We start from the raw sequence: 21,771 nt of genomic DNA, 5'->3' as shown, positions 1-21,771 counted from the left end.
AATAAAAACACCTGAGTCTATTGGGTGTGTGTGGGGGGAATACTTTCCAACTACCACAAATGTATTCACTAAGATTAAGTAAGGACCATAGATGATGCATGTTGGCATCCTGAAAAACAGCATTTTTGTGTATTTTTTGAAGCATTTCTGCCCATTTTTCAAAAGTAGTGATTATAGGACATTTAAAAATATTTTATTTATTTGATTGATTGCAGAGAGAGAGAGAGAATAAAGAGGAAGAGAGAAAGAGGCAGATAGACAGAGATTGGGCATGCTGGGACCTCCAGCCACTGCAAACGAACTGCAGATACAAGCACCACCTTGTGCATCTGGCTTACGTGGGTATTGGGGAATTGAACCTTGGTCCCTAGGCTTTGCAGGCAAGTGCCTTAACTGCTAAGCCATATCTCTAGCGCTATAGGACTTTTTTTTTTTTAAATTTATTTATTTGAGAGTGACAGACACAGAGAGAAAGACAGATAGAGGGAGAGAGAGAATGGGCGCGCCAGGGCTTCCAGCCTCTGCAAACGAACTCCAGACGCGTGCGCCCCCTTGTGCATCTGGCTAACGTGGGACCTGGGGAACCGAGCCTTGAACCGGGGTCCTTAGGCTTCACAGGCAAGCGCTTAACCACTAAGCCATCTCTCCAGCCTGCTATAGGACTTTTTATATACAAATTTTCTTCCTTTGTTTGCCTGTGTACATATGTGTAGTGTATAAGAATGTATGTATGTGGGTGCACATGTGTGTGTGCACCTGTGAGTATGCATGTGTGGAGGCCAGAGGCCAACATCTGGTGTTTACTGCAGTCATCTTTCTACCTTATTATTATTATTAATTTTTTTCTTTACTTATTTGAGAGTGACAGACAGAGGGAGAAAGAGGCAGAGGGAGAGAGAGAGAGAATGGGCACTCCAGAGCCTCCAGCCACTGCAAACGAACTCCAGACGTGTGCACCCCCTTTTGCATCTGGCTAATATGGGTCCTGGGGAGTCGAGTCTTGAAGCAGGGTCCTTAGGCTTCACAGGCAAGTGCTTAACCGCTAAGCCATCTCTCCAGCCCTCTACCTTATTATTTTTGACAAAGTGTTTCTCACTGAAGCTGGGACTCACCAGTTTCCCTAGACTAGCTAGTCAGCAATTCTCAGGGATCCTCCAGGGCTTGGATTAAAGGCATATGCTACCAGGTCAGGTTTTTTTTTTTTGTAATTTTTTTTTATGAAAGAGTGAGTGTGGGGGGGGGGGGGAGAAAATTGGTGTGCCAGGGCCTCTAGCCACTGCATTTGAACTCCAGATGTGTGCGTCATCTTCTGTGCATGTGTGACCTTGTGCATTTTTGTCACCTTGTGCATCTGGCTTACATGGGATATGGAGAGTTAAGCATGGGTCCTCAGACTTCGCAGGCAAGGGCCTTAACCGCTAAGCTATCACTCCAGCCCCCATGCTCAGGTTTTAAGTGGTGCAGGGGTTCTGAACTCGGGACTTCATTCCTTTGTGGCAAGCTCTTTACTGACTGCACCATCTTCCTAACCCACATTTTTATTTTTTAATTTATTGTATCTTGAATTTATTGGGTGAGGCTAGCATGAAGATGAGACAGGATGTCTTTCCTTAGAGTACTTGGTACCCAAGTATGTGTAAGTGGGTGGCTTTTTCCCTTTTGGATGTAGCTACGTGTGTATCTTCAGGAAGAAGGAAAACTGCCTGTTTACTGTGAGTCAGCTAGTTCATGGGTAAGGCAATTATCCCCAACTCTCACCCAAGCAAACTGATGATTCCAGGGTGAGCAGAATCAATGCACTGGCATTTGCCAAACACAGATATGGATGGGAACAGAATACATTAGTTCCTCTCAGTCAGCCACTGCTTGAGGAAGAAGGGATGCTGAGGTGCACATTAAATATGAGCTGCCTTCTGTTTCCAGCTGAAGATGCCAAGCAAAAGACAGAGAATATAAACAGACAGTGATTTTAAAACGGTAGCTTCAAAAGGAAGAAATTCTGTGAGCAACTCTCTTCTTCCTTTGAATTATGCCCACCAGAGTACCAACTCCTATTTGCCCAAGTGGCTCAAAACACTGGTTTTTAATTTATTGCCAGGTAAGATTTAAAAAGTATCTGAAGGGCTGGAGAGACGGCTTAGTGGTTAAGCGCTTGCCTGTGAAGCCTAAGGACCCCGGTTCGAGGCTCGGTTCCCCAGGACCCACGTTAGCCAGATGCACCAGGGGGCGCACGCGTCTGGAGTTCGTTTGCAGAGGCTGGAAGCCCTGGAGCGCCCATTCTCTCTCTCTCCTTCTATCTGTCTTTCTCTCTGTGTCTGTCATTCTCAAATAAATTAAAAAAAAATAAAATAAAAAGTATCTGAAGGTTGTTGGGTGTGGTGGTGCACACATTTAATCCCAGAACTCAGGAGGCATCTGTAGGAGAACTGCTTTGAGTTTGAGGCCACCCTGAGAATATATAGTAAATTCCAGGTCAGCCTGGGCTAGAGTGAGACCCTACCTCAAAAAACCAATGTGTGTGTGTGTGTGTGTGTAATCTGAACTTTGAGTAATTCTGCACTTGGAGTTTTCAATCTGGGTAAAGACTGTCACCAAGTAATATCAGCTAATTCTATAAATAATTTCTTCACACTGTCCCCAGCCAGTATTGATAATCAGATATAGTATTATCTAGCAGAGCTAGGCAGAGACTGAAACATGCCTGTAAACCTGTCCCTGTTAGAGAAGGCACATCTAGGAAGACAATGTCATTTCTAGGATGGACATAGTATAGTTAGTTTCAAGATGTGCTCAGCCAAAGATAAAGCCAGTCTTTTGGTGTGAACAGTCTAACTTTATTCCAGTATGACTATTTATAAAATTGTTTAATGAGTGATACATGCTACTAAATTATATAGATATGCATTATGACACAGACTCTGAATAAAAAAAATGCTACCTTAAAGATGCAATTTTTTGTTGGTGAGGAAATAAACGATTTATGATTTTCTTATCATGTTTCATTGACATATGGTGCTGCTAACCAAGTGACAAATTAATTGACTAGGTTTGAGGAGAAATGGATGTGGCTTAATGAAGAAGGACAGGATTCGCATTATGAGGCAGCTGGCTCTGCCACCGCTGGCTTATGGAGACAATATACATTGGACAGCTAATGAGTCTCTGTTGCATAAGATAGATTCTCTTTCTAATAGAATTGCATGCTTTGTCTCTAAATGGGGTTATTATACACACCATTGCACAATGTTTGAAGAGCTTGGTTGCCCCTTGTAGAGGGTTAGGAGAGAAATAAATTGGAAGACAATCGTACTTAAGACTTTCAATCCATCAAATTCTTCATATTTATCTAAATTACCAACACGTTTTCACACAATACAAATTTGTATGATGCACACGGCTCGAATGTTAATGATGACCAGACTTCCTTTTGGTTTTAGCAGATAGGTTTTTCTTTGTAGGATGTAGACCAAAATCCATGCATGCCAAAGCATACCAGTACATTTTAACCACTACCCAGTGTCATAGTACCTGGCTTTTACCTACCCACCATGATGAACACACACATATCACTGTTAAGCTGCATTATCTAACTTTCAGAGCTCTAGCTTTGAATACTCAGACAGTTTTCATGGTAATTCATCCTTTTCCTTTGCTTTTCTCTACACTTGTGTGACTTCATTGTTCAGCTGCTCAGTTATTCTTTAGAATAAATCTATTTCTACTTATTTCAATCTTGGAAAATGAAACTGGATGCGATAGAATAAAATGGGGTGATTGACAATATCATTCACTCTGGATCAAAAGATAACTGCCTGTTAAGAGGACAAGAGCCAGGCCCACTCATGCGATATCTCAGTGAGGTGATGAGGGACTTGAGTCATTTTTTACCTCTTACACCCTTGAACGTGACTTTGAACCTGATTTCACCTTTTGATTTGATCCTTCAATTGATGTCAACAGATACTCTTTAGGAATTTTGTAGCTCAATTTGATCCCAATTTTTTTTAGGGCAATGGTATGTCCTCAAGAAGTGTTGCATGGGAAAGATGATTTTTTCCTTTATCTTTCTTTTTAAAAAAAATATTAAGAACAAACTTCGTATGGATACATATTATGTTGGTACCATCTTTTCCCTCCTCCTTGCTCCCATTCTGCAGGGGGGCCTCCTCCGTGGGGTTGCTGGTGTTCCCCAGGGATTGTGGGTTATGTGTTTTGAGAGCAGCAGTCAGTTATTGGGGGCAGGCAATGCCTCTGGGCATGACATCCCAACCTGCATCTCTTACAATCATTCTGCCCCCACTTCTGCAAAGTTTCCTGAGTCTTGGTTGGTGTGTTTAAGTCTACTTCAGTGATGAGCTCTTAGGAGCCTCTGAGTTTCTGCTTTGGTATGTGTTGAGTGTCCTCAGCATCTGTCTCCTTCACTCTGGCACTGATTGTCAGGCTCATGATGGAAGCTGCGCTCTTACGTGTCTCCCCACTTCTTCTGTGGTTTCTCCTGGGCCTTGACTGAGATGTGAGGGGTGGTTTATCTCCTCAGGTCTTGCTACCTTCTGAAAAGACAGATTCCTCAATAAAGAGAGAAGTCAGCATAGGTTAAATTGGATAAGCGTCATTAATTTAGGGAGAGTTTGATGGATGTAGCCCCTCTTTTAGCCAGAGACTAGTGGGAGCTTGACATTGGAGAGCATCATCTTTGTCTCCATAGGATCCAGACCTGGTTCTTAGTTCCAGATATGGGTTCTTTTCCACTAAACAGATCTCTTAGTCAATCAGACAGCCACTGGCTACTCACCAAGGCTGTGTGCCACCACTGCGTGGTGTGAACATCCTGGTAGCCTGGTTGCTTCTGAGTAGCTTAGACCCCTGCTTTTTAATTTTTTTTTTCTTATGACTGCTGACATTTTACTAGGTGGTTTATGGCACCAAGAACAAAGTTATGGCAGATCCTGATGAAACTGGCTTACATATTTAGCATTTTTAGTGGATTTTACTATTTACTTAAATGAGTTAAGCATGCATCTTCAAGGTGAAACACAAATTATCAATGTAATGTTTCAATAAGTTCCAAATAAAACTGAAATTATGGCAAACTCAAATTAAGACAAACAATTTTATACACATTTTGGCAGCAGCTAAAGTGAAAACAGATAGCCTTGCTTTTTGATTTGATATAAGAAAATATCACTATTTTGATATATTTGCAGTTACATTTCTTTCTTTTTTATTAATTTTTTATAGACATCTTCCATAATTGTAAACAATATCCCACGGTAATTCCCTCCCTCTCCCCACTTTCCTTTTTGAAATCCACTCTCCATCATATCTACCCCCCTGTCAATCAGTCTCTCTTTCATTTTGATGTCAGTATATTTTCCTCCTATTATGATGGTTTTGTGTAGGTAGTGTCAGTCACTGTGAGGTCATGGATATCCAGGCCATTTTCTGTCTGGAGGATCACATTGTACAGAGCCCTACCCTTCCTTTGGATCTTACATTCTTTCTGCCACCTCTTCCGCAATGGACCCTGAGCCTTGGAAGGTGTGACAGAGATACTGCAGTGCTAAGCACTCCTGTCACTTCTCAACACCACGGTGCCTTCTGAATCATCCTAAGGCCACTGCCATCTGAAAAGAGAAGGTTCCTTAACCACAAATGAGAGTAGCATTAATACATGGGTATGAACACTAAGAGAAGTGATTACTGGGCAGTTTGGTGAGCATAGTATATACATTTAGCCAGATACCAGCAGACATTATACCCCTAGGGCTCATGACTACTACTTTTGTAAGATTTTAGTATCAGAGATATATTCCCTCCCATGGAGTGGGCCTCCAATCAAATTAGAGGACAGTTGGTTTCCCCCATAACAGACATACCACTATTGCACCCATTGGCTTATTTGCCCTGGGTGGCCAAATATAAGGCTTGCAGTGCCCACTGTTGAGTATCTTCACTGGTGATTTCTCTCTCTACCATTGAATTGCATGCAGTGTGGTTTTTTCCAGCTTTCTGTCAGCTGGTCTACAAGGAAGTGGTTTTCAGCTCAGTTCCAGCAGGATTTCTCAGTGACCTTGCAGCCCAAGTATATGGCGTCTTCAGCAATAGGGTCTTACCATCTATTCCTGGTGGGAAACCAAGGGCTTCGGCAGTGTCCTGTAATGTTTCGTGGGCATCAGGGACCTCCATGGCCAACACCTCACTGGAAGGCATCCCATTCCTGGCGCTGAAAAATATTCTAGTAACAATCTATGAGTGTTCCATTGTCCAAAAAAGTAGGTTTCCATATATCCTCTTAGATTTTGATTAGCTCTCCCTCCACCTTTCCTTTACTCAGTCTCTTCCTCTGACCTCACTTAGGCCTTTTAACCCTCACACCATTGTTGGCCACTTTCCTCCAGTGGCTTATGTAGTGCTTTCCAGCACTAGATAGGCTGTCTGGGGACTGGCTCTCTCTTGAATTCCAGCCAGGTATTTCTGTGTTGGCAGCATATGGTGTGCCTTCAGCAATAGGATATTACCTGTTACCCCAGGTGGGTAATCACCTGCTTTGACAGAAGGCTATCTTGTTTTGTGGATCTCATAGGTCTCTCTGATCAACATCTCAATGTGGGTAGCACTGATTTCTGGTACCAGGAGTTACAGGTCAGATTCAAATTTTTTTAAGCTTCATTCCACCCTCTCCAGAGCCCTTCTTTTCAGGTGCTCCCCCTATGCTTCTGTTGATGGTTATAGAAAGATGATTTCTGGGTAAAGCATAAGCAGGTTTTTTTTGACTTGAAGGGATTTGGAGACACTGTTAATATCCACTGACCTTGAGTTTCTCATCTGTGAAGTGAGGTAACAATATTTAATTCTTCCAAACTTCCTTTCTTATGTGCCTCTGCTTTCAACCTACCATGGGAAATTGAAAAGCATTACACATGGGAAACATTTCATGGTTCTTGGAGCAAGATAGTCTTTTTGGCTTAAGACATCATTCTATCCCAAAGTAGATTGTTTCCTCTTCATCACTGTGGGCTCTTTACTTTTCAAGTGTATCTGTACTCTGGCATAAAGAAAGGAGAACTGAAAAAAAAAATGGACAAACAGTTTCATGGGCTTCTCCACATAGGTATTACCCTCTCCAAATTGAATCTTGAAGCCTTGTCAGAAGTGTTATTTTTCCAACAGAGCAGGTGTTAAGAGGCTATAGAAAATAAACTCACCTCCTGATACCTCTCTCATTGCTTTCTATATCCATTTACTGGGAAGATTATATTGTAAGGTGTGACAGGATGGGTTAAATGACAAAGGAAAATCACCACTCCATAATTCTATTTGTGCACATTTTCCTTGTGTGTGTTTTTGGGTTTCTTTGTCAATTCCACAATTATTTCTTAAATAGCAGTTATTTTTGCATATGCTTCTCTAGAAACTTATTTTCTTCAACTAATTTTTTGTTCATCTATTTATTTATTTATTTATGAGATAGAGAGATAGAGAGAGAGAGAGAGAGATTGTGTGAAGGGGTGCTCACCAGGGCTTCCAGCCACGGCAAATTAACTCCAGACATGTGTGTTCCCTTGTGCATCTGGCTAATGTGGATCCTGGGGAATTGAGCCTTGAACCAGGGTCCTTAGGCTTCACATGCAAGCACTTAACTGCCAAGCCATCTCTCCAGCCCTATTTTTTTTTTTTTACATTTTATTTATTTATTTATTTGAGAGAGAGAGAGAGAAAGAAAGAGGGAGGGAAAAAAGGAGAGAGAGAGAGAGAAAGGAAGAGAGAGAAGGAGGAGAGAGAGAGAGGGAGAAAGAGGATAGTACCAGGGCCTCCAGCCATTGCAAACTAACTCCAGATGTATGCTGCCATGTGCATCTGGCTTACATGGGTACTGGGGAATTGAATCTGGGTACTTAGGCTTTGTAGGCAAGCACCTTAACTGCTAACCACCCATCCCTCCTCAACTAATTTTAAAGTTGCAAATACCCTTGTTTAGATTGAGGTTTATTTTCATAATGAAATTTCTATAATTTGATCAGGAAAAAGCTGAAACCAATGGTAATGATGCCTAGATGATGTATTTTTACCATTTTAAAAAATGGATATTATGTGTTCTGGCAAAAATAGATTATTTGATGACAATGCCAAGATCTCTAGGTAGAAATTAGTTTTCATTTGACTGGATGTTTCATTTAATGGACAGGCTTATACTTATCATAGTTTTACTTTACGGTAATTATCTTAAGGAAATCAGTGTGTTCAGAGACTAATGAGCACACACCATTAGTCTTTACCAATGCTTATTCAATTTATTGTACCACACAGGCATGGGAGTCTAAAACTGAGATGCATTTGAAATTTTTGCTTGTTTTTATATCTTCAGTTCAAGGATCTGAAAATTTATCATCAGCAATTTAGCTGTAGGATACAAATAAGACTTACATGTTGTCTGTTGCTTAAACAAGTTATAGAAATCTGATTTACTTTGGGCTTGTTGGAAATCTTTTTTTTAAATGTTTACCCATCCTTGTTTTCCTGGGTTTTTGCCAGCTCTTGAACCATTTCCACAATCTCTTTTCTTCCCCAAGTCACTATATTTCCCTTTTGAATAGTTCATCAATGTGTGCAGTGTTTGCTTTCTACTGCCTGAGTGAGGTCAGAGAATTTCTAACGACTGCTCTGGGTTCTTCTCTTTACCTCACCTGATGTCCCTGTCCTCTCAAACATCATGCCCCTCCTTTAAAACCTGTGCCTTTCCTTCATTTAGTGGATGTTCAGTTACTCTCTACATTCTCTTTTCCTTCTGTCTTCCTTACCCACCCATCCCTTGTATTCTTTTTTTTTTAATGCTTTATTTATTTATTTATTTGAGGAAAAGAGAGAGAGAAAGAGAAAGAGAGAAATGGGCACACTAGGGCCTCCAGCCACTGCAAACGAACTCTAGATGCATGTGCCACTTTGTGCATCTGGCTTCTGGCTTACCTGGGTCCTAGGGAATTGAACCTAAGTCCTTTAGGCTTTGCAGGCAAGCGCTGTAACTGCTAAGCCATCTCCCTAGCCCCAGCCCTTGTATTCTTGTTCTCCCACAGATCTAGCTCTTCCGATCCAGTTTGCCTTTGACTTCCCAGCCGTGGGCTGCATTTTGAACTCCTTTTCCAGATATGCCCCGTGACTGAACCTCAGCAGGACTTCACCCTTTCTTGAGTGGCACCATTCCCTGTAGGGCGCGCTTCTCTTCAGCCTTTCTCCCTGTGTCATCACTCCTTCGTGCAGAGGCTGACATTACAGACTTGGAAGTCATCATGCTCCTGCCCCTTCTCTCCTCACTTGTCTGATCATCTGCCCCAGTGATGTCCTCACATCCACTTATCTTCCATCTAAGGTGCCTGAAGTCTGGCTTTCCCTATCTTCTGCTGGCTCCAAGGCCCTGGGTCAGCTCTGCCTCCTTCATCCTGTGTCCCCGCTGCACTTACCCCTCAGAAGATAGCCCAGCTGTTCTCATCTCTGGTTCCCAAGTACAGGGACGTGGTCCCCAATGCAGCTTGGGCTCAACCCATGAGCTGGACGCATGAAATCCCTGCCCCATCAGGGACCTTTGGCCTAAAAAAATTTTCTTTGTTTGCAGGAAGCTTCTATTTATGTTATAGGGGACATTCAAATGACGTGTGTGCAAATGCTCCCCTAGCTGGCTCCTCTCATCACAGCCACTCCCCGGCTCCAGGACTTTGTCAGGATCCTCCAGGACTGTCGGGCCAGCCGCCAAGATGACTTCCACGTCTTTAACGCCAGCGTCTTCATGAGGAGCGGGAGTAATGGTGACCGAGGGTCTTTCTCCTACCAATTTGTCTGTTATTTGAATCCAAGCGCCAGGCACATCCTTGGCCTAGGACAAGGCCTGTGTGACAGACACACTCTGATTTGCACTGGCAGGAGATGCGATCCGTGCACAGCTGCAAAACAGCTTAGAAAGCTCCAAAGCCGTCTTGGCCCTGTGCTGAGCGTCACTTTCCATGCTTGGACAGGAGGGCTTGTTTAATCTCCGCTCCCGGTTGTGCTTGTCCCCTAGGAGAAGGAGAAACTGTACGTGGAGCTGAAGCACGTTCTATCCCGGCAGCCGGGCCCCGAGGCCGCGGAGCAGCTGCAGATCTACCGGCACACGCTGCGGGAGAAGACCAAGCAGCTGAAAGTACGTGTCTCGGGGCCCCGCGCTGGGCGGGCGGAAGGACTGCCACGCTGGGGCTCACCCCTGGGTCCCCGAAGGCCTCAGCTCAGTGAGCCAGTCTCCCCCATGCCACACCCCACCGAGCCAGCCCTCTCCTAGTTCATTAGACACCAGGGCTCCTTGTTTCCAAGAGGAGGAGGAGGCGTAGGTGAGGAAGGAGGGAGGTGGGGGAACGGAGAGTGCGGGGACAGGGTCTGTGCGGGCGGTGGGATGGAGCAACTATTGTCCAAGCAGAGCTGGTCACCGCCAAAGCAGCCGCGTGCAGTTCTTTCCATTGAGAGTAAGTGTGCACCCAGCGCAAGCTGATCGCTCCGTGGCCGCCGCCAGGTGACCAGACAGAGAAAGGAAATAGAATCGTGCAAGGATCTTGTTAGCAAAAGGTCCTTCTAAGTGACGTAAGAGCCTCTGTTGTTTATTATTTATTTATTTGTTTGAGAGCGAGCGAGAGCGAGAGCGAGAGCGAGAGCGAGAGAGAGAGAGAGAGAGAGAGAGAGAGAGAATATGAGTGAATGGGCCCGCCAAGGCCTCTAGCCACTGCAAACGAACTCCAGACGCGTGCGCCCCCTTGTGCGTCTGGCTGACGTGGGTCCTGGGGAATCGAGTCTCGAACCCGGGTCCTTAGGCTTCACAGGCAAGCGCTTAACTGCTAAGCCATTACCCCAGCCCAAGAGGCTCTGTTGGACAGATGGTGTATTTTATTATTTCATGTTCCTCTTGGATATTTTCTCAAAACTGCGTGTCTTTCACTCCATATTTGGAGCTTCTCCTCCTAAATAAGTATTCGTTGTTTTTGATAGGCTAGAGAAGTTTCGTGTGTGCACACGCTGCCCTGCCTGCTCCCTGCCGCAGGCGCGCTCCCATGTGTCAGCTGACTTCCAGCACTCAATTACTCAGCAAGGGTGGTGTTTCTTACTGTCTGCCCAGGGCGAGATACATGCTACCCTCTGAGTATAGCATGGACCCTTTCAAAAATAGGACGGTGTAATATCGTGTCCTTTTATCTAAAAAGGGCAGACAAAATGAGCCTAATTAGAACATTCATTTTCAAATTACTTTGCATGTTCATTTCACAGGAGAATCCAGGCACATAATTGGAGTTTTGCATAAGGCATACACTTTTCATTACTTTTGTCCTTGGAACAATTTTGAGCAAAAATTAATGTTTTCTTAGGGTGAATATCGATTTGAAAAGTACACATTTAGTTTTGACTTATCTGTACTTAGTACTAAGAGGCCTTAAATGGGTGTTCCAAGAGCCTCATGCTACTTTTACCCTTTTTCTCAGGAAATCCATTTTGTTTTTAATCGGAGTATGTGTTGGTTTGATTAGGTGTGCTCCATAAATTTATGTGCTCTGAATGTTGGGTTCCCAGCTGGTGGCAATTTGGAAATTGGAGCCTCCTGGAGGCAATCTATTGTAGGGGGTGGGCTTATGGTTGTTATAGCCAGCTTACCCTTGCCATTGTTTGGCACACTCTCCTGTTGCTTTTGTCCACCTGATGTTAGCTAGGAGGTGATGTCCACCCTCTGCACATGCCATCATTTTCACTGCCATCATGGAGCTTACCCTCAAGTCTATAAGCCAAAAGGAACCCTTTCCTCCCACAAGCTGCTCTTGGTTGGGTGTTTTCTGCCAGCAACGTGAAGCTGACTGCAATAGAGTGAAACGTAGCTACTAGCAGCAGATCTTCGGGGGGCGGGGAGGGAGGGAGTTGGTACTGAGCTTCTCCTACATATCAGTGTCGTTGTCTGGACTCTCAAAACTGTCTATATTTAAAAGAATCTGACTGCTGAGACAGGTTTTCTTCCCATATACAAATCATGACCTTTAGCTCACTGGGCTTGGTCTTAGCCATGTTCTCAATGACTAAGAGGAAAGAGCTTAGAAGTGTATGAACAGGTCAAAGGCAAAAACCTCCCTTTTATGCACATCTCTAAAATAGCAAGTGTTGGAAAAAATCTAGTTGATTACATGCCCCTTTTCGCCCCCCGAGTAATAGCCTGGCCTTTCTCACCTGGGCATGCAATGTGTCTTATTGGGTGAATAAATTGATGCTTTTGTCCAGCTCTTGTTGAATAATACTGATTGAACCTAGCCATGGCTTGAGGTGGTGAGCAGCCTTCTTGTGACAGGGCCTTTCTTGCCTTAGGCTCTCTAAGGCACGTGCCGTAGCTTCTTAGAGAAGTGTCCCAGTATGGAGATATTTGGAATAAACCTGCAAATAATCCCAAAGAATGCACTAAAAAGATGGTAGATATTTTGCAGGTTAATCACCTTAGCAAACAGATAAACTGAATGCCTAGTTAGTGGGGGTGGCAAGATGATTTCAGACTAGTTCTTATTGTCACCCTCAGATAAATAACACCCTTTAGTGGCATTTTTCTTGAACTTTTAAAAAAAATTATTTTATTTATTTGACAGAGAGAGAGAGAGAGAGAGCGAGAGAATGGGCACTCCAGGGCCTCTAGTCACTGCAAATGAACTCCAGATACTTGTGCCCTGTGTGTATCTGGCTTATGTGGGTACTGGGGAATTGAACCTGGGTTCTTAGGCTTCACAGGCAAGTGTCTTAACCACTAAGCCATCTCTCCAGCCCTTCTTGAATGTGTTTATAAGGCTAGAAACAATTTTAGATAGCATGTCTGGGAGTTTTCTGTCTCCACTTCTAATGTTTCCTGAAACACATTATGCTGTTCACATGAACCTTGTTTGAGTGTTGCTGATAGCTCTCCTTTTCACCAGGGGAATGATGTTATATCTATGTCTGTCACTTGATTATGACTTGCTGACCCTCAGCCAGGTTTTACACAGGTATAGGTCTTGAACCCATGTAAGCAAGCGAATTATCTGTTAAGACTATGGACACTGGTTTGCACCTCTAACTCTTGAGATAAATGTAGCAGGCTCAGAAAATGTTTCAGGAAAGGATATTTTCTTCCAGAGTACCTTTCACTAATTGTGCTTTATTTCCCATGCTAGGTTTTGTCATCAGAGTTGAATATGTATGAATCTCAGAGCCAAGAATATAAGTATGAGATCGAGAGACTTGGCAATGAACTGGTGAATTTAAAGAAGAAATACCTGGCTCAGAAACGTAGAGAACTCATTCGGAAGTAAGACTTAGTCAGGCATTCTAATTTTGTGGTGCCTATCATCTGACCAGAAGAAAATGCTTGGTGACTAGTTACAAGGGTTGTGATTTTCAACAGGGTAAACAATAGAGCTGTGCTGTCTCACCCTGAGCCCTCCCCCCCCCCCCGCCCACTTAGGACCCTAACAGAGATCCAGTAATGTCTTTTCATTGGTGGACCAAACATGGAGCAGGGGGAACCCAATGTGACCCTGTCCCCAACTGTTCTCATGGTTTGGAGATAACTGTGCCATAACTGTTTACAATTGAGACTCAGGACTCAGCCTTGCACATTCTGATGAAGCTCATTAACAATCAGCACCACATGCAAGGGCAAGACTTGGTAAGGCTGTTCTCTCTAATACCACAGCTGAGCCACAGTACTTATGAGCGGTTCCTGTGTTTTCCACCAGCTATCCCTGAGCATGTCTAGTGCCCGGCCACAGTGTCTATGGTGGGGTGTTGGAGTCAGCTGCTCTCTAGGAGACAAGAATATGAAGATCTGAATTTGAGGTTGACATTTGGGGTTTCAGGTGCATGCGTGCTGACAAGTCAATGTTCCTTCACTTTGTGGATGTTGTTTGCCTGATCCCAAGGTGGAGGGCTGGTCCCCAGATGAATCAAGTTTTAAACTTTGTCAGACTTTGTGGGCATTGCCAAAATTAATCCAGCTAATTCCACAGTGCTTCCCATTATGGGTTGAAAGTCCTATTTGGTGTTTCATCTAAATGGACATTTCAGGGACATGCTGAAATACAGTTTGAGTGCATCTGCCTGTGATCTGTTAGTGGCAAACGGCATATAAAGTAACTGGAAGCAAATTCATTTGCCAGTAAAAATCTGCCCTTCTTGTAAATCAGAATATTCCCCTGGCCCACACTTGGATGCTAGCTCCTTAGTCTAGTGAAATACTGCTGTCGTTTACATAAGTCTGTCTTCACGTGTGGCTCTAACCACCATATGACTGAATCTCTAGTGAGATTTCTTAGACATGCAGGTTCCCAGGCCTCATTTCCTGGTGCTTGGATTCAGAGGGCTCTGGATGGGCTGCAGGGATCAGCAATTTAACAAGCTCCATGGGTGGTTTTCATGCACTTTGGAGTTTCAGAATCATAGAGGGTAACAAGGTGAAATAAAAGAATGGTGCTGTGGAAACACTACAGTAAACAAGTCACAGGGTAGACAGCCAGAGGTTCCTTTCCCATCAATATCTGTGTCCGAAGATTGTGTTTATCAACCATCATCATAGCTGGTTCCAAGATGAGGGGTTCTGACAGTGGTCTTTAAGCTTCTTGAACCCACAGCCTGATCAGTAAAAGATTCTTGAACTTGCAGTTCCTCTTTCCATATATACACATATGTTTTTTAAGTTAAAAATATTTTAGGATTGGTTATTTATTTATTTTCATTAAGAACAGACTTTGTATGGATACATCATGTGTTGGCACCATCTTTTCCCTCCTCCCTGCCCCCATTCCAAGCTGGAGAACCTCCTCAATGGGGTTGCTGGTATCCCCCATAGGGTTGTGGGTTATGTATTATGGGAGTAAGAGTCAGTTATTGGGGGCAATCAGTGCCCCTTGGCATAACATCCCAGCCTGTGGCTCTTACAATCTTTTTGCCTCCTCTGATGCACTAAGCCTTGGTAGGTGGGCTTTAAGTCAACTTTAGTGATGAGCTCTTAGGAGCCTCTGGATCTTTGCTTTGTAGTGTTGAGTAGCCTCAGTGCCTGTCTCCTTCACCCTGGCGCCGACTGTCAGGCTCACCATGGAAGCAGCACTCTTGCTCATCTCCCCAATTACCTAAAATTTATTTTAATTTACTGACCACATGCATACTCTTGTCATTTTGTGGCTACTAGTAAAGCAAAACGTTTAATTTCTAAGCTAAAAGCATGAACAAATGACTGATAACTTCTTTCTACCACCATCTCATTCATCTCAAAGGATTCACACACTCCATTTGGAGGCCTGTGGTGTAGTTAGTTTATACAGTTCCAAACAGCTAGTTTGGCTAGGTGTCATTTCAGAACTGATTCACTTCTTTGCCTTGGCTCAGGGAGAGGGGTGGTGGTGGTGGTGGTCTTTTTTACCTTCCCAACCACTACATAGACAGTACATTGTCCTCTGCTGGCTCAGACCTTCTCCATGGCTCCTCCAGCCACATGCTACTCATGGCTCTTTAAGTTGAAGCAGATCACCATTAAATCAAGTTCAAAGTTCTGTGTCTCCTCACTTGCACTAGCCACATTTCAAGGACTCATCTAGTGGCCAGATATAGTGCTTTTCCCCACCATTGCCAAGAGAGCTGTTGGGGGAGTACTGCTCTGGGAGCTCTGCCTACGTGTGTCCTCCTGTCCTCTTCTTGTCCCCAAATACTCATCACTGCAGCCCCTCTGACCTGGTTTAGCTTGTGGCTCCATCCAGTTGGGACATCCATAAACTGGTAGACAGAGAGATGAGTTCAAAGGAGCACAGCACAAAAGATTAAGGTGCTGAAGAAAAAAAAAATATGCAAAAGCAAGAACAAAAGTGCTGAGATGGTTAAGACTGGAGGAAGAGGGCTGCAGGGAGCCATTATAATGGTCTATAAATACATTAAGAAGATAATGTAGAGGAGACACTATTCCCATTAGTCAGCTTAGACCAAGCCAGAAGCATTAAGCTTTAGTTCCTTCAGAAAGGAAAATTCAGGTTATTTAAGGCAAGAGAGTGTAGGGAAAGGGGGAATGAGGGATGCCTACATCTAACACCAATCAGGGCCCAGACAGGTTGCTAAAGCACAGGGAGAAATCCTCTTTGCTGGGTCCACTTGAGGCTAAAGCTTTCATCCTATTTCTGGAGGATGGGTTTTCACTATAATGATATCAATGCTGTTAAGAGACAGCTGGGTTGATGAACCACTCCTCTCCAGGTTGTTTCCAAATGGAATAATTTAGAATCATCCCTGTGGATGCTTTCTCCACACATACCCTTTATAAAACATCAGCTTAGGCTGGAGATATGGCTTAGTGGCTAAGACTTTTGCCTACAAAGCCAAAGGACTCAGGTTCAATTCCCTAGGCCCCACGTTAGCCAGATGTACAAGGGGGTTCATGCATCTGGAGTTTGTTTGCAGTTGTTGGAGGCCCTGGTGTGCCCATTCTCTCTCTTTTCCTCCCTCTCTCTCCCTATTTCTCTGTCAAATAAATAAATAAATAAAATAAAATATTAAAAAAATCAACTCATAGCATCTTTACCTCACCCCCCCCTTATTTCTTTTTTCTCAGACACCCATTTCATCACTCACTGGTCCCACCTACAACTCACTGATCCTGATTTCCCCCACTCCCAGGTTGGTCTAGAGTTTGCAAGTCCAGATGTTTTCCCAAGAGGCAGAATTCATTCCCCTAGGGTTAGTCATTTGCAGCTGGCTTATCTAATTGATTTTGGTATTTACTGTTTGCTTAAATTTTGTCTTCTATAAGACCCTGACACAATAGATAACTTGTGTAAAAGTAAGTTACCCCTGTGAGAAACCTGAATATGTGTGTATGTGTGTGTGTGTTTAAAAGAACACCTATAAAAAAATTAGAATGTAAACTAGGCGTGGTAGTGCATGCCTTTAATCCCAGCACTTCAGAGGCAGGGGTAGGAGGATCTCTGTGGGTTTGAGGCCACCCTGAGACTACATAGTGAATTCCAGGTCAGCCTGAGCTAAAGTGAGACCCTTCCTCGAAAAACCAAAAAAAAAAAAATAAATAAATAAAAAAGAAAGAAAATTATCCCATAGATCAGACAGAGTTTCTTTGTATTTTAATCTATTTCTAGTAATCACTGTTGCATGTCTAGAGTTAGAGAAAATTTGTATTTTATAAGTGTCCAAGTTTGATGAAGATATTTAATGCACAGTATATATTTCTAAATTTCAAACCAAAAAATTGGATAGTGCCAGGTGATAAATGACTAATTATAATTATAATTGAGCCAAAAGAAAATATGTTTACTAATCTTTGGAATTAAACAAATGTTTTTAAAGCAGATAATCATTGCAAGTCAGAAGGTACCAAAACTGCAGTGTTCAAGCTATGAGGCCCTCTGTCCATATTTGGATGACCACTAGCAGAACACATCTCACAACTGCCTTTCCATAATTCTACTTGTAATCAACCAGCACCTAATTAGACTTACATAACTATGTTGTCTAAAAGTAGAAGGTTAATCAGTTGCTTTCTTTTTTTTTTTTTATAAATTTTTTATTTATTTATTTGAGAGCGACAGACACAGAGAGAAAGACAGATAGAGGGAGAGAGAGATAATGGGCTTGCCAGGGCTCCCAGCCTCTGCAAATGAACTCCAGACACGTGCACCCCCTTGTGCATCTGGCTAATGTGGGACCTGGGGAACCGAGCCTCGAACCGGGGTCCTTAGGCTTCACAGGCAAGCGCTTAACCGCTAAGCCATCTCTCCAGCCCTAATCAGTTGCTTTCCATGGCTAACTTACCACAGGAACTTATAGAACATCCAACTTTGAAGAAGATAAGGGTGTTAGGGAAACTAACCTTCTCCTCCTCTCTCTACAGGAACAAGGACAAAATCCCCCTAGAGAACAGCTTGTTAATGGCCAAGTCTACTGGGCCTCGTTTTACTGGGGGTGGATTTCCCCTCAACAAGGCATCCAAGCTGAAGTTGTAACTGGAAGCTGCTAGTGGACCTGGTTCAACAGCTCTGGGACATTGTAGATGGATCTCTTTTAAACCCCTCAGATCACAGTTATCAAGGAAAAGTAAATGCCTGGGTTCAGATGAAAAGGAATGGACAACTGTCATAGGCATGCACATAGAAGATGATGACATCATACCTGGGCCACACGGACATTAACAGATTATAATTCTAGCTCTTCAATTAGGCTGTACCTTTTCATGAAGCAGATCTTCTGTTATGACCACGTTGAGTGATTGGAAATGTACTAGATTTAGAAAGTCCGTACAGCTGAAGCTTTGGATCTTAATTTCTCCATTATTGATATTTGTGCACTTGAGGGTTTTTATATGTAAAAAGTATTTTTGAAATGAAATACATCCCTTCTCATCTTGTTTGTAAGAATCTCCTTAAATCTGTCCTCATTAACAAGCTATTGCATAAGGTGAGAAAAAAAGGATATAGTTTCAGTATTTAAAAAGTATTTTGAGAATGATTCCCATGTAGAATATTTTGGGCTTGGGGTAGGAAATATCTGCTCCAAAGAGAAATGTCAACAAATACTTCATCATAAAAAATAAAAAAAGTAGACTTTGTAGAGATTTTGATCTTTGCTTTGGTAGAGTGTATAATTAAAGTTTAAAACTACTGGGAGAAATACTTAACATAATGATTTGATTTGATTTGATTTAAAAGAAGAAGGCTGCAAAATGATGGGTGGGGCTTGAGTGTGGAATTGCTTAGCCCAGGATCTGTTTGGCTTTCAAGTTGCTAGACACTATTCTGAGACATTGAATCCAAATTCATTGTTTTCTTTTCATTGAAGGTACAATTACATTTGCTTCAGTTCACAGTTTCCCTGCTAAGCACTCATTCAATAATGTTGTATGGTATGTACTCTAGCCATTTTACAAAATAACCTGATCTTTATAGATTTTTTTTTAACTATCAGGGAATAAGTATATCAGTAATGAGCATGAATAGTATAAGGTAATCATTTGTGAATTCCCTTTTTTGCTGATAAAAATTCCAATAGTGAAGAGCAAAGGAGTTAATGACTGTCATAGTCAGCTTCACTTTGCTGGGTTGAACCTCCAAACCAGAAAATTGGGAGGAACAGGATTAATGTGAAGCTTATAAGTCCAGAGGAAGTTCCATAATGGTGGAGGAAGCTGGCCCACACTACCAAATCCATGCAGAAAGACCACCACCAGCACCACAAGCAAACACAGTCTGGGAACCCCAAACAAGATCAAGCACTCTGCATACCTGAGGCTGGAATTCAGATCTGAGCCTAGTAATACCGTAGAGCTAAATCCCAGGATCCACCCACAGTCACACCTCCTCCAGGCAGGAGACTGAAAATCTAAGTAACAAGCTTTAATAAGCTCCTGAATCTATTAAGGGTCATCTATTCAAAATATCACATTCCCCCTGGTCCCCAATAGATTCATAACTATCTCACATTGTAAATTGTGTTCAGCCCAACTTCGAAGGTCCCCATAATTTTTACCAACTTAAGATAGTTCCAAAGTCCCAAGTCTCATCTAAGATTAAAGGTTGTCTCTTAGCTGTGAGTCCTGTAAAATTGAACAAGTTATATACTTCCAACATAAAATGGCACAGAGTAAGCATTTCCAACTGTTATAAGGCACAACCAGGAGAGACTGGACCAATGCAAACTTAGTAACTATCAAGCATCAAACATCTACAGTTCAAGTCTGATATCTATAACAAGCAACCAGTGATGAGCCTCTGGATTTTCCAGTTCTGCCCCTCTAGCTGCACTGGGTAGCCAGAGAAAACTTTCATCCTGAGCCAACAGCCTCCATGGTAATTGTTGCACAGTCCTGGTATATCCAGAACATCTTCTGGTCTCTATGCAAGCCATGGCTCATCGTCCAGTGTTTTCACTCATGTCTTCACCAGGGTCAGCATGCCCTACCTCATGCCACGTCTCAGCAGCGGCTCCTGGAACTATGCCACTTCATGACCTACTCCATGTATTTTTAATTTTTAATTTTTAATGCTTTTAAAACCAATACCAGGTATGCAGGACATAGCCATGTTGTTAATTCGGGGAAGAAATAAATTGTGACCTTCAAGAGCAGTTTTCTTCCTTTCAGTCAACCCCTTTCAAAAGAGTTTACGTTCTCACCATTCAGTCTTTTTTTCAGGCATCCTTTCCAGTGTTTCATTGTAAAGCAGTTGGGCCATCTTCTTTATGATTACTAATGTATTTGACAACAGCAGCTTCAGTAACCTAAAATCAGTCCTTGTGCCAGTAAATTTTAAACTTATTTGAATTTCTCCAATTTTAAATCTTATCTTTCTCAGTTCCATATCTTTAGCCAAGCACATCAGTCCATTACAAATTTAACCGTAATCAAACTGTCTGGGCCTGTGCAGCAGAATGCAGCCAGCCCTTATGCCAGTAGCTCCGTTCCAATAAAGTTCTCTGCAATCTCTCCTTCTTCTTACAAAGTTCGTAAGCAAAGCCTCCAAATACAATTCTCATTGCACTTGACATTCTCCAACTCTCAACAGAACAGCCCATAAACCTTGGCTTACTGCTCAGGAAGGCATCTTCAGTTGCAACCGCCAAGTCCATGCCCATTTCTCTACAACAAAAGTTCCAAAAGACCAAAATGCACATGGAAGATTCATCGTGCAGCAATAACCCACTCTCTAGTACCAGTTTTCTTTCCTAGTCAGCTTCACTTTGCTGGAATGAGCCTACAAACTAGACACAGTTCATGTAAGGAACAGTATTTATTTGAAGCTTACAGATCCAATAGAAGTTCCATAATGGCAGAAGAAGCTGGGCCCCTTTACCAAATCCATACAGAGAGAAAAACCACCACCAGTACCACAAGCAAGTTCATTCTGGGCACTCCAGGCAGTCTGCATACCTTTAGGCTGGAATTCAGATCTGCCCCCAGTAACACCTTGGGCTGACCACAGGCTCCACCCACATTTACACCACCTCCACCCAGGAAGCTGGAGATCTAAGTAAGAAGCTTTAATAATCTCCTGAATCTATACATTCAAACTAGCACAATAACCAAGATGTTGCTTCATACTTTATAGAGAGATGGGACTTAATGGTATCTTTTGGACGTCCCATGCCCCCTTCAGTCTACGAGGCTTATGAAGGGATGAAGGTTTTCACTCAGGTGGGATTCTTCAGAAGATGACCAATGACAGAAAAGTCTATGGAAGTGATTTATTATTCAGTGATTCCATGAAAACCAGTAAAAGCATGGAGAAGTGAAATAGGAAAGGAAAGGAGGCCAAGTAAGGGTGCCATGTACAGCCAAATCTCATGATGGGAGACTTTCCCTGCCTGTTCTTTGATTTCCACATGTTGGGAGTACAGGTGAGCCACCACACCTGCCTGGCATTGATGTGACCACTGGATGTTCTGAACTCTGGTCCAATTTCTGACATGGCACTGAGACACCTCCCTAGACCTGATCCTGAGATTCTTAATCTATCCTAGATTAGCAAGACTCTGGAGATAGCTTCTGTGTTTATGACATGACTCACTATGATAACGGGGTGTTTTAAAGACTGAATGAATTAATACATACAGGCTGAAAACAATGTCAGGCAGAGAGTTCAATATATACCTTCCATTGTTATCCGTACCTAAGAGATAGCCGATGTTTTAGAATTACAGAAGTTAGAGGGGTTGGGAAGGAGGCTCAGTAGATAAAGGGCTTTACACACAAGCATGGGGACCTGGGTTGAGATC

At 42.9% G+C, this 21,771-nt stretch overlaps 1 protein-coding gene across 1 annotated transcript in view; it reads left to right on the top strand.

Moving 5' to 3' along the window:
* The window catches only part of Cfap58 (cilia and flagella associated protein 58), a 113,451-nt gene extending 95,222 nt beyond the window's left edge, over positions 1 to 18,229 (top strand). Inside the window, exons 16-18 of the mRNA XM_004659235.3 lie at positions 10,049 to 10,168; positions 13,185 to 13,318; positions 17,897 to 18,229. Coding sequence (XP_004659292.3) covers positions 10,049 to 10,168; positions 13,185 to 13,318; positions 17,897 to 18,008 — 366 coding nt within the window. The 3' untranslated portion in view covers positions 18,009 to 18,229. The remainder of the gene's footprint in view (positions 1 to 10,048; positions 10,169 to 13,184; positions 13,319 to 17,896) is intronic.
* Positions 18,230 to 21,771: the final 3,542 nt, after the last annotated feature.

Source organism: Jaculus jaculus, chromosome 1 (genome assembly GCF_020740685.1).
Source record: "Jaculus jaculus isolate mJacJac1 chromosome 1, mJacJac1.mat.Y.cur, whole genome shotgun sequence".
NCBI classification, from domain to species: domain Eukaryota; kingdom Metazoa; phylum Chordata; class Mammalia; order Rodentia; family Dipodidae; genus Jaculus; species Jaculus jaculus.
The sequence above is the reverse complement of the archived record's forward strand: the minus strand, read 5'-3'. Positions and strand labels throughout refer to the sequence as shown.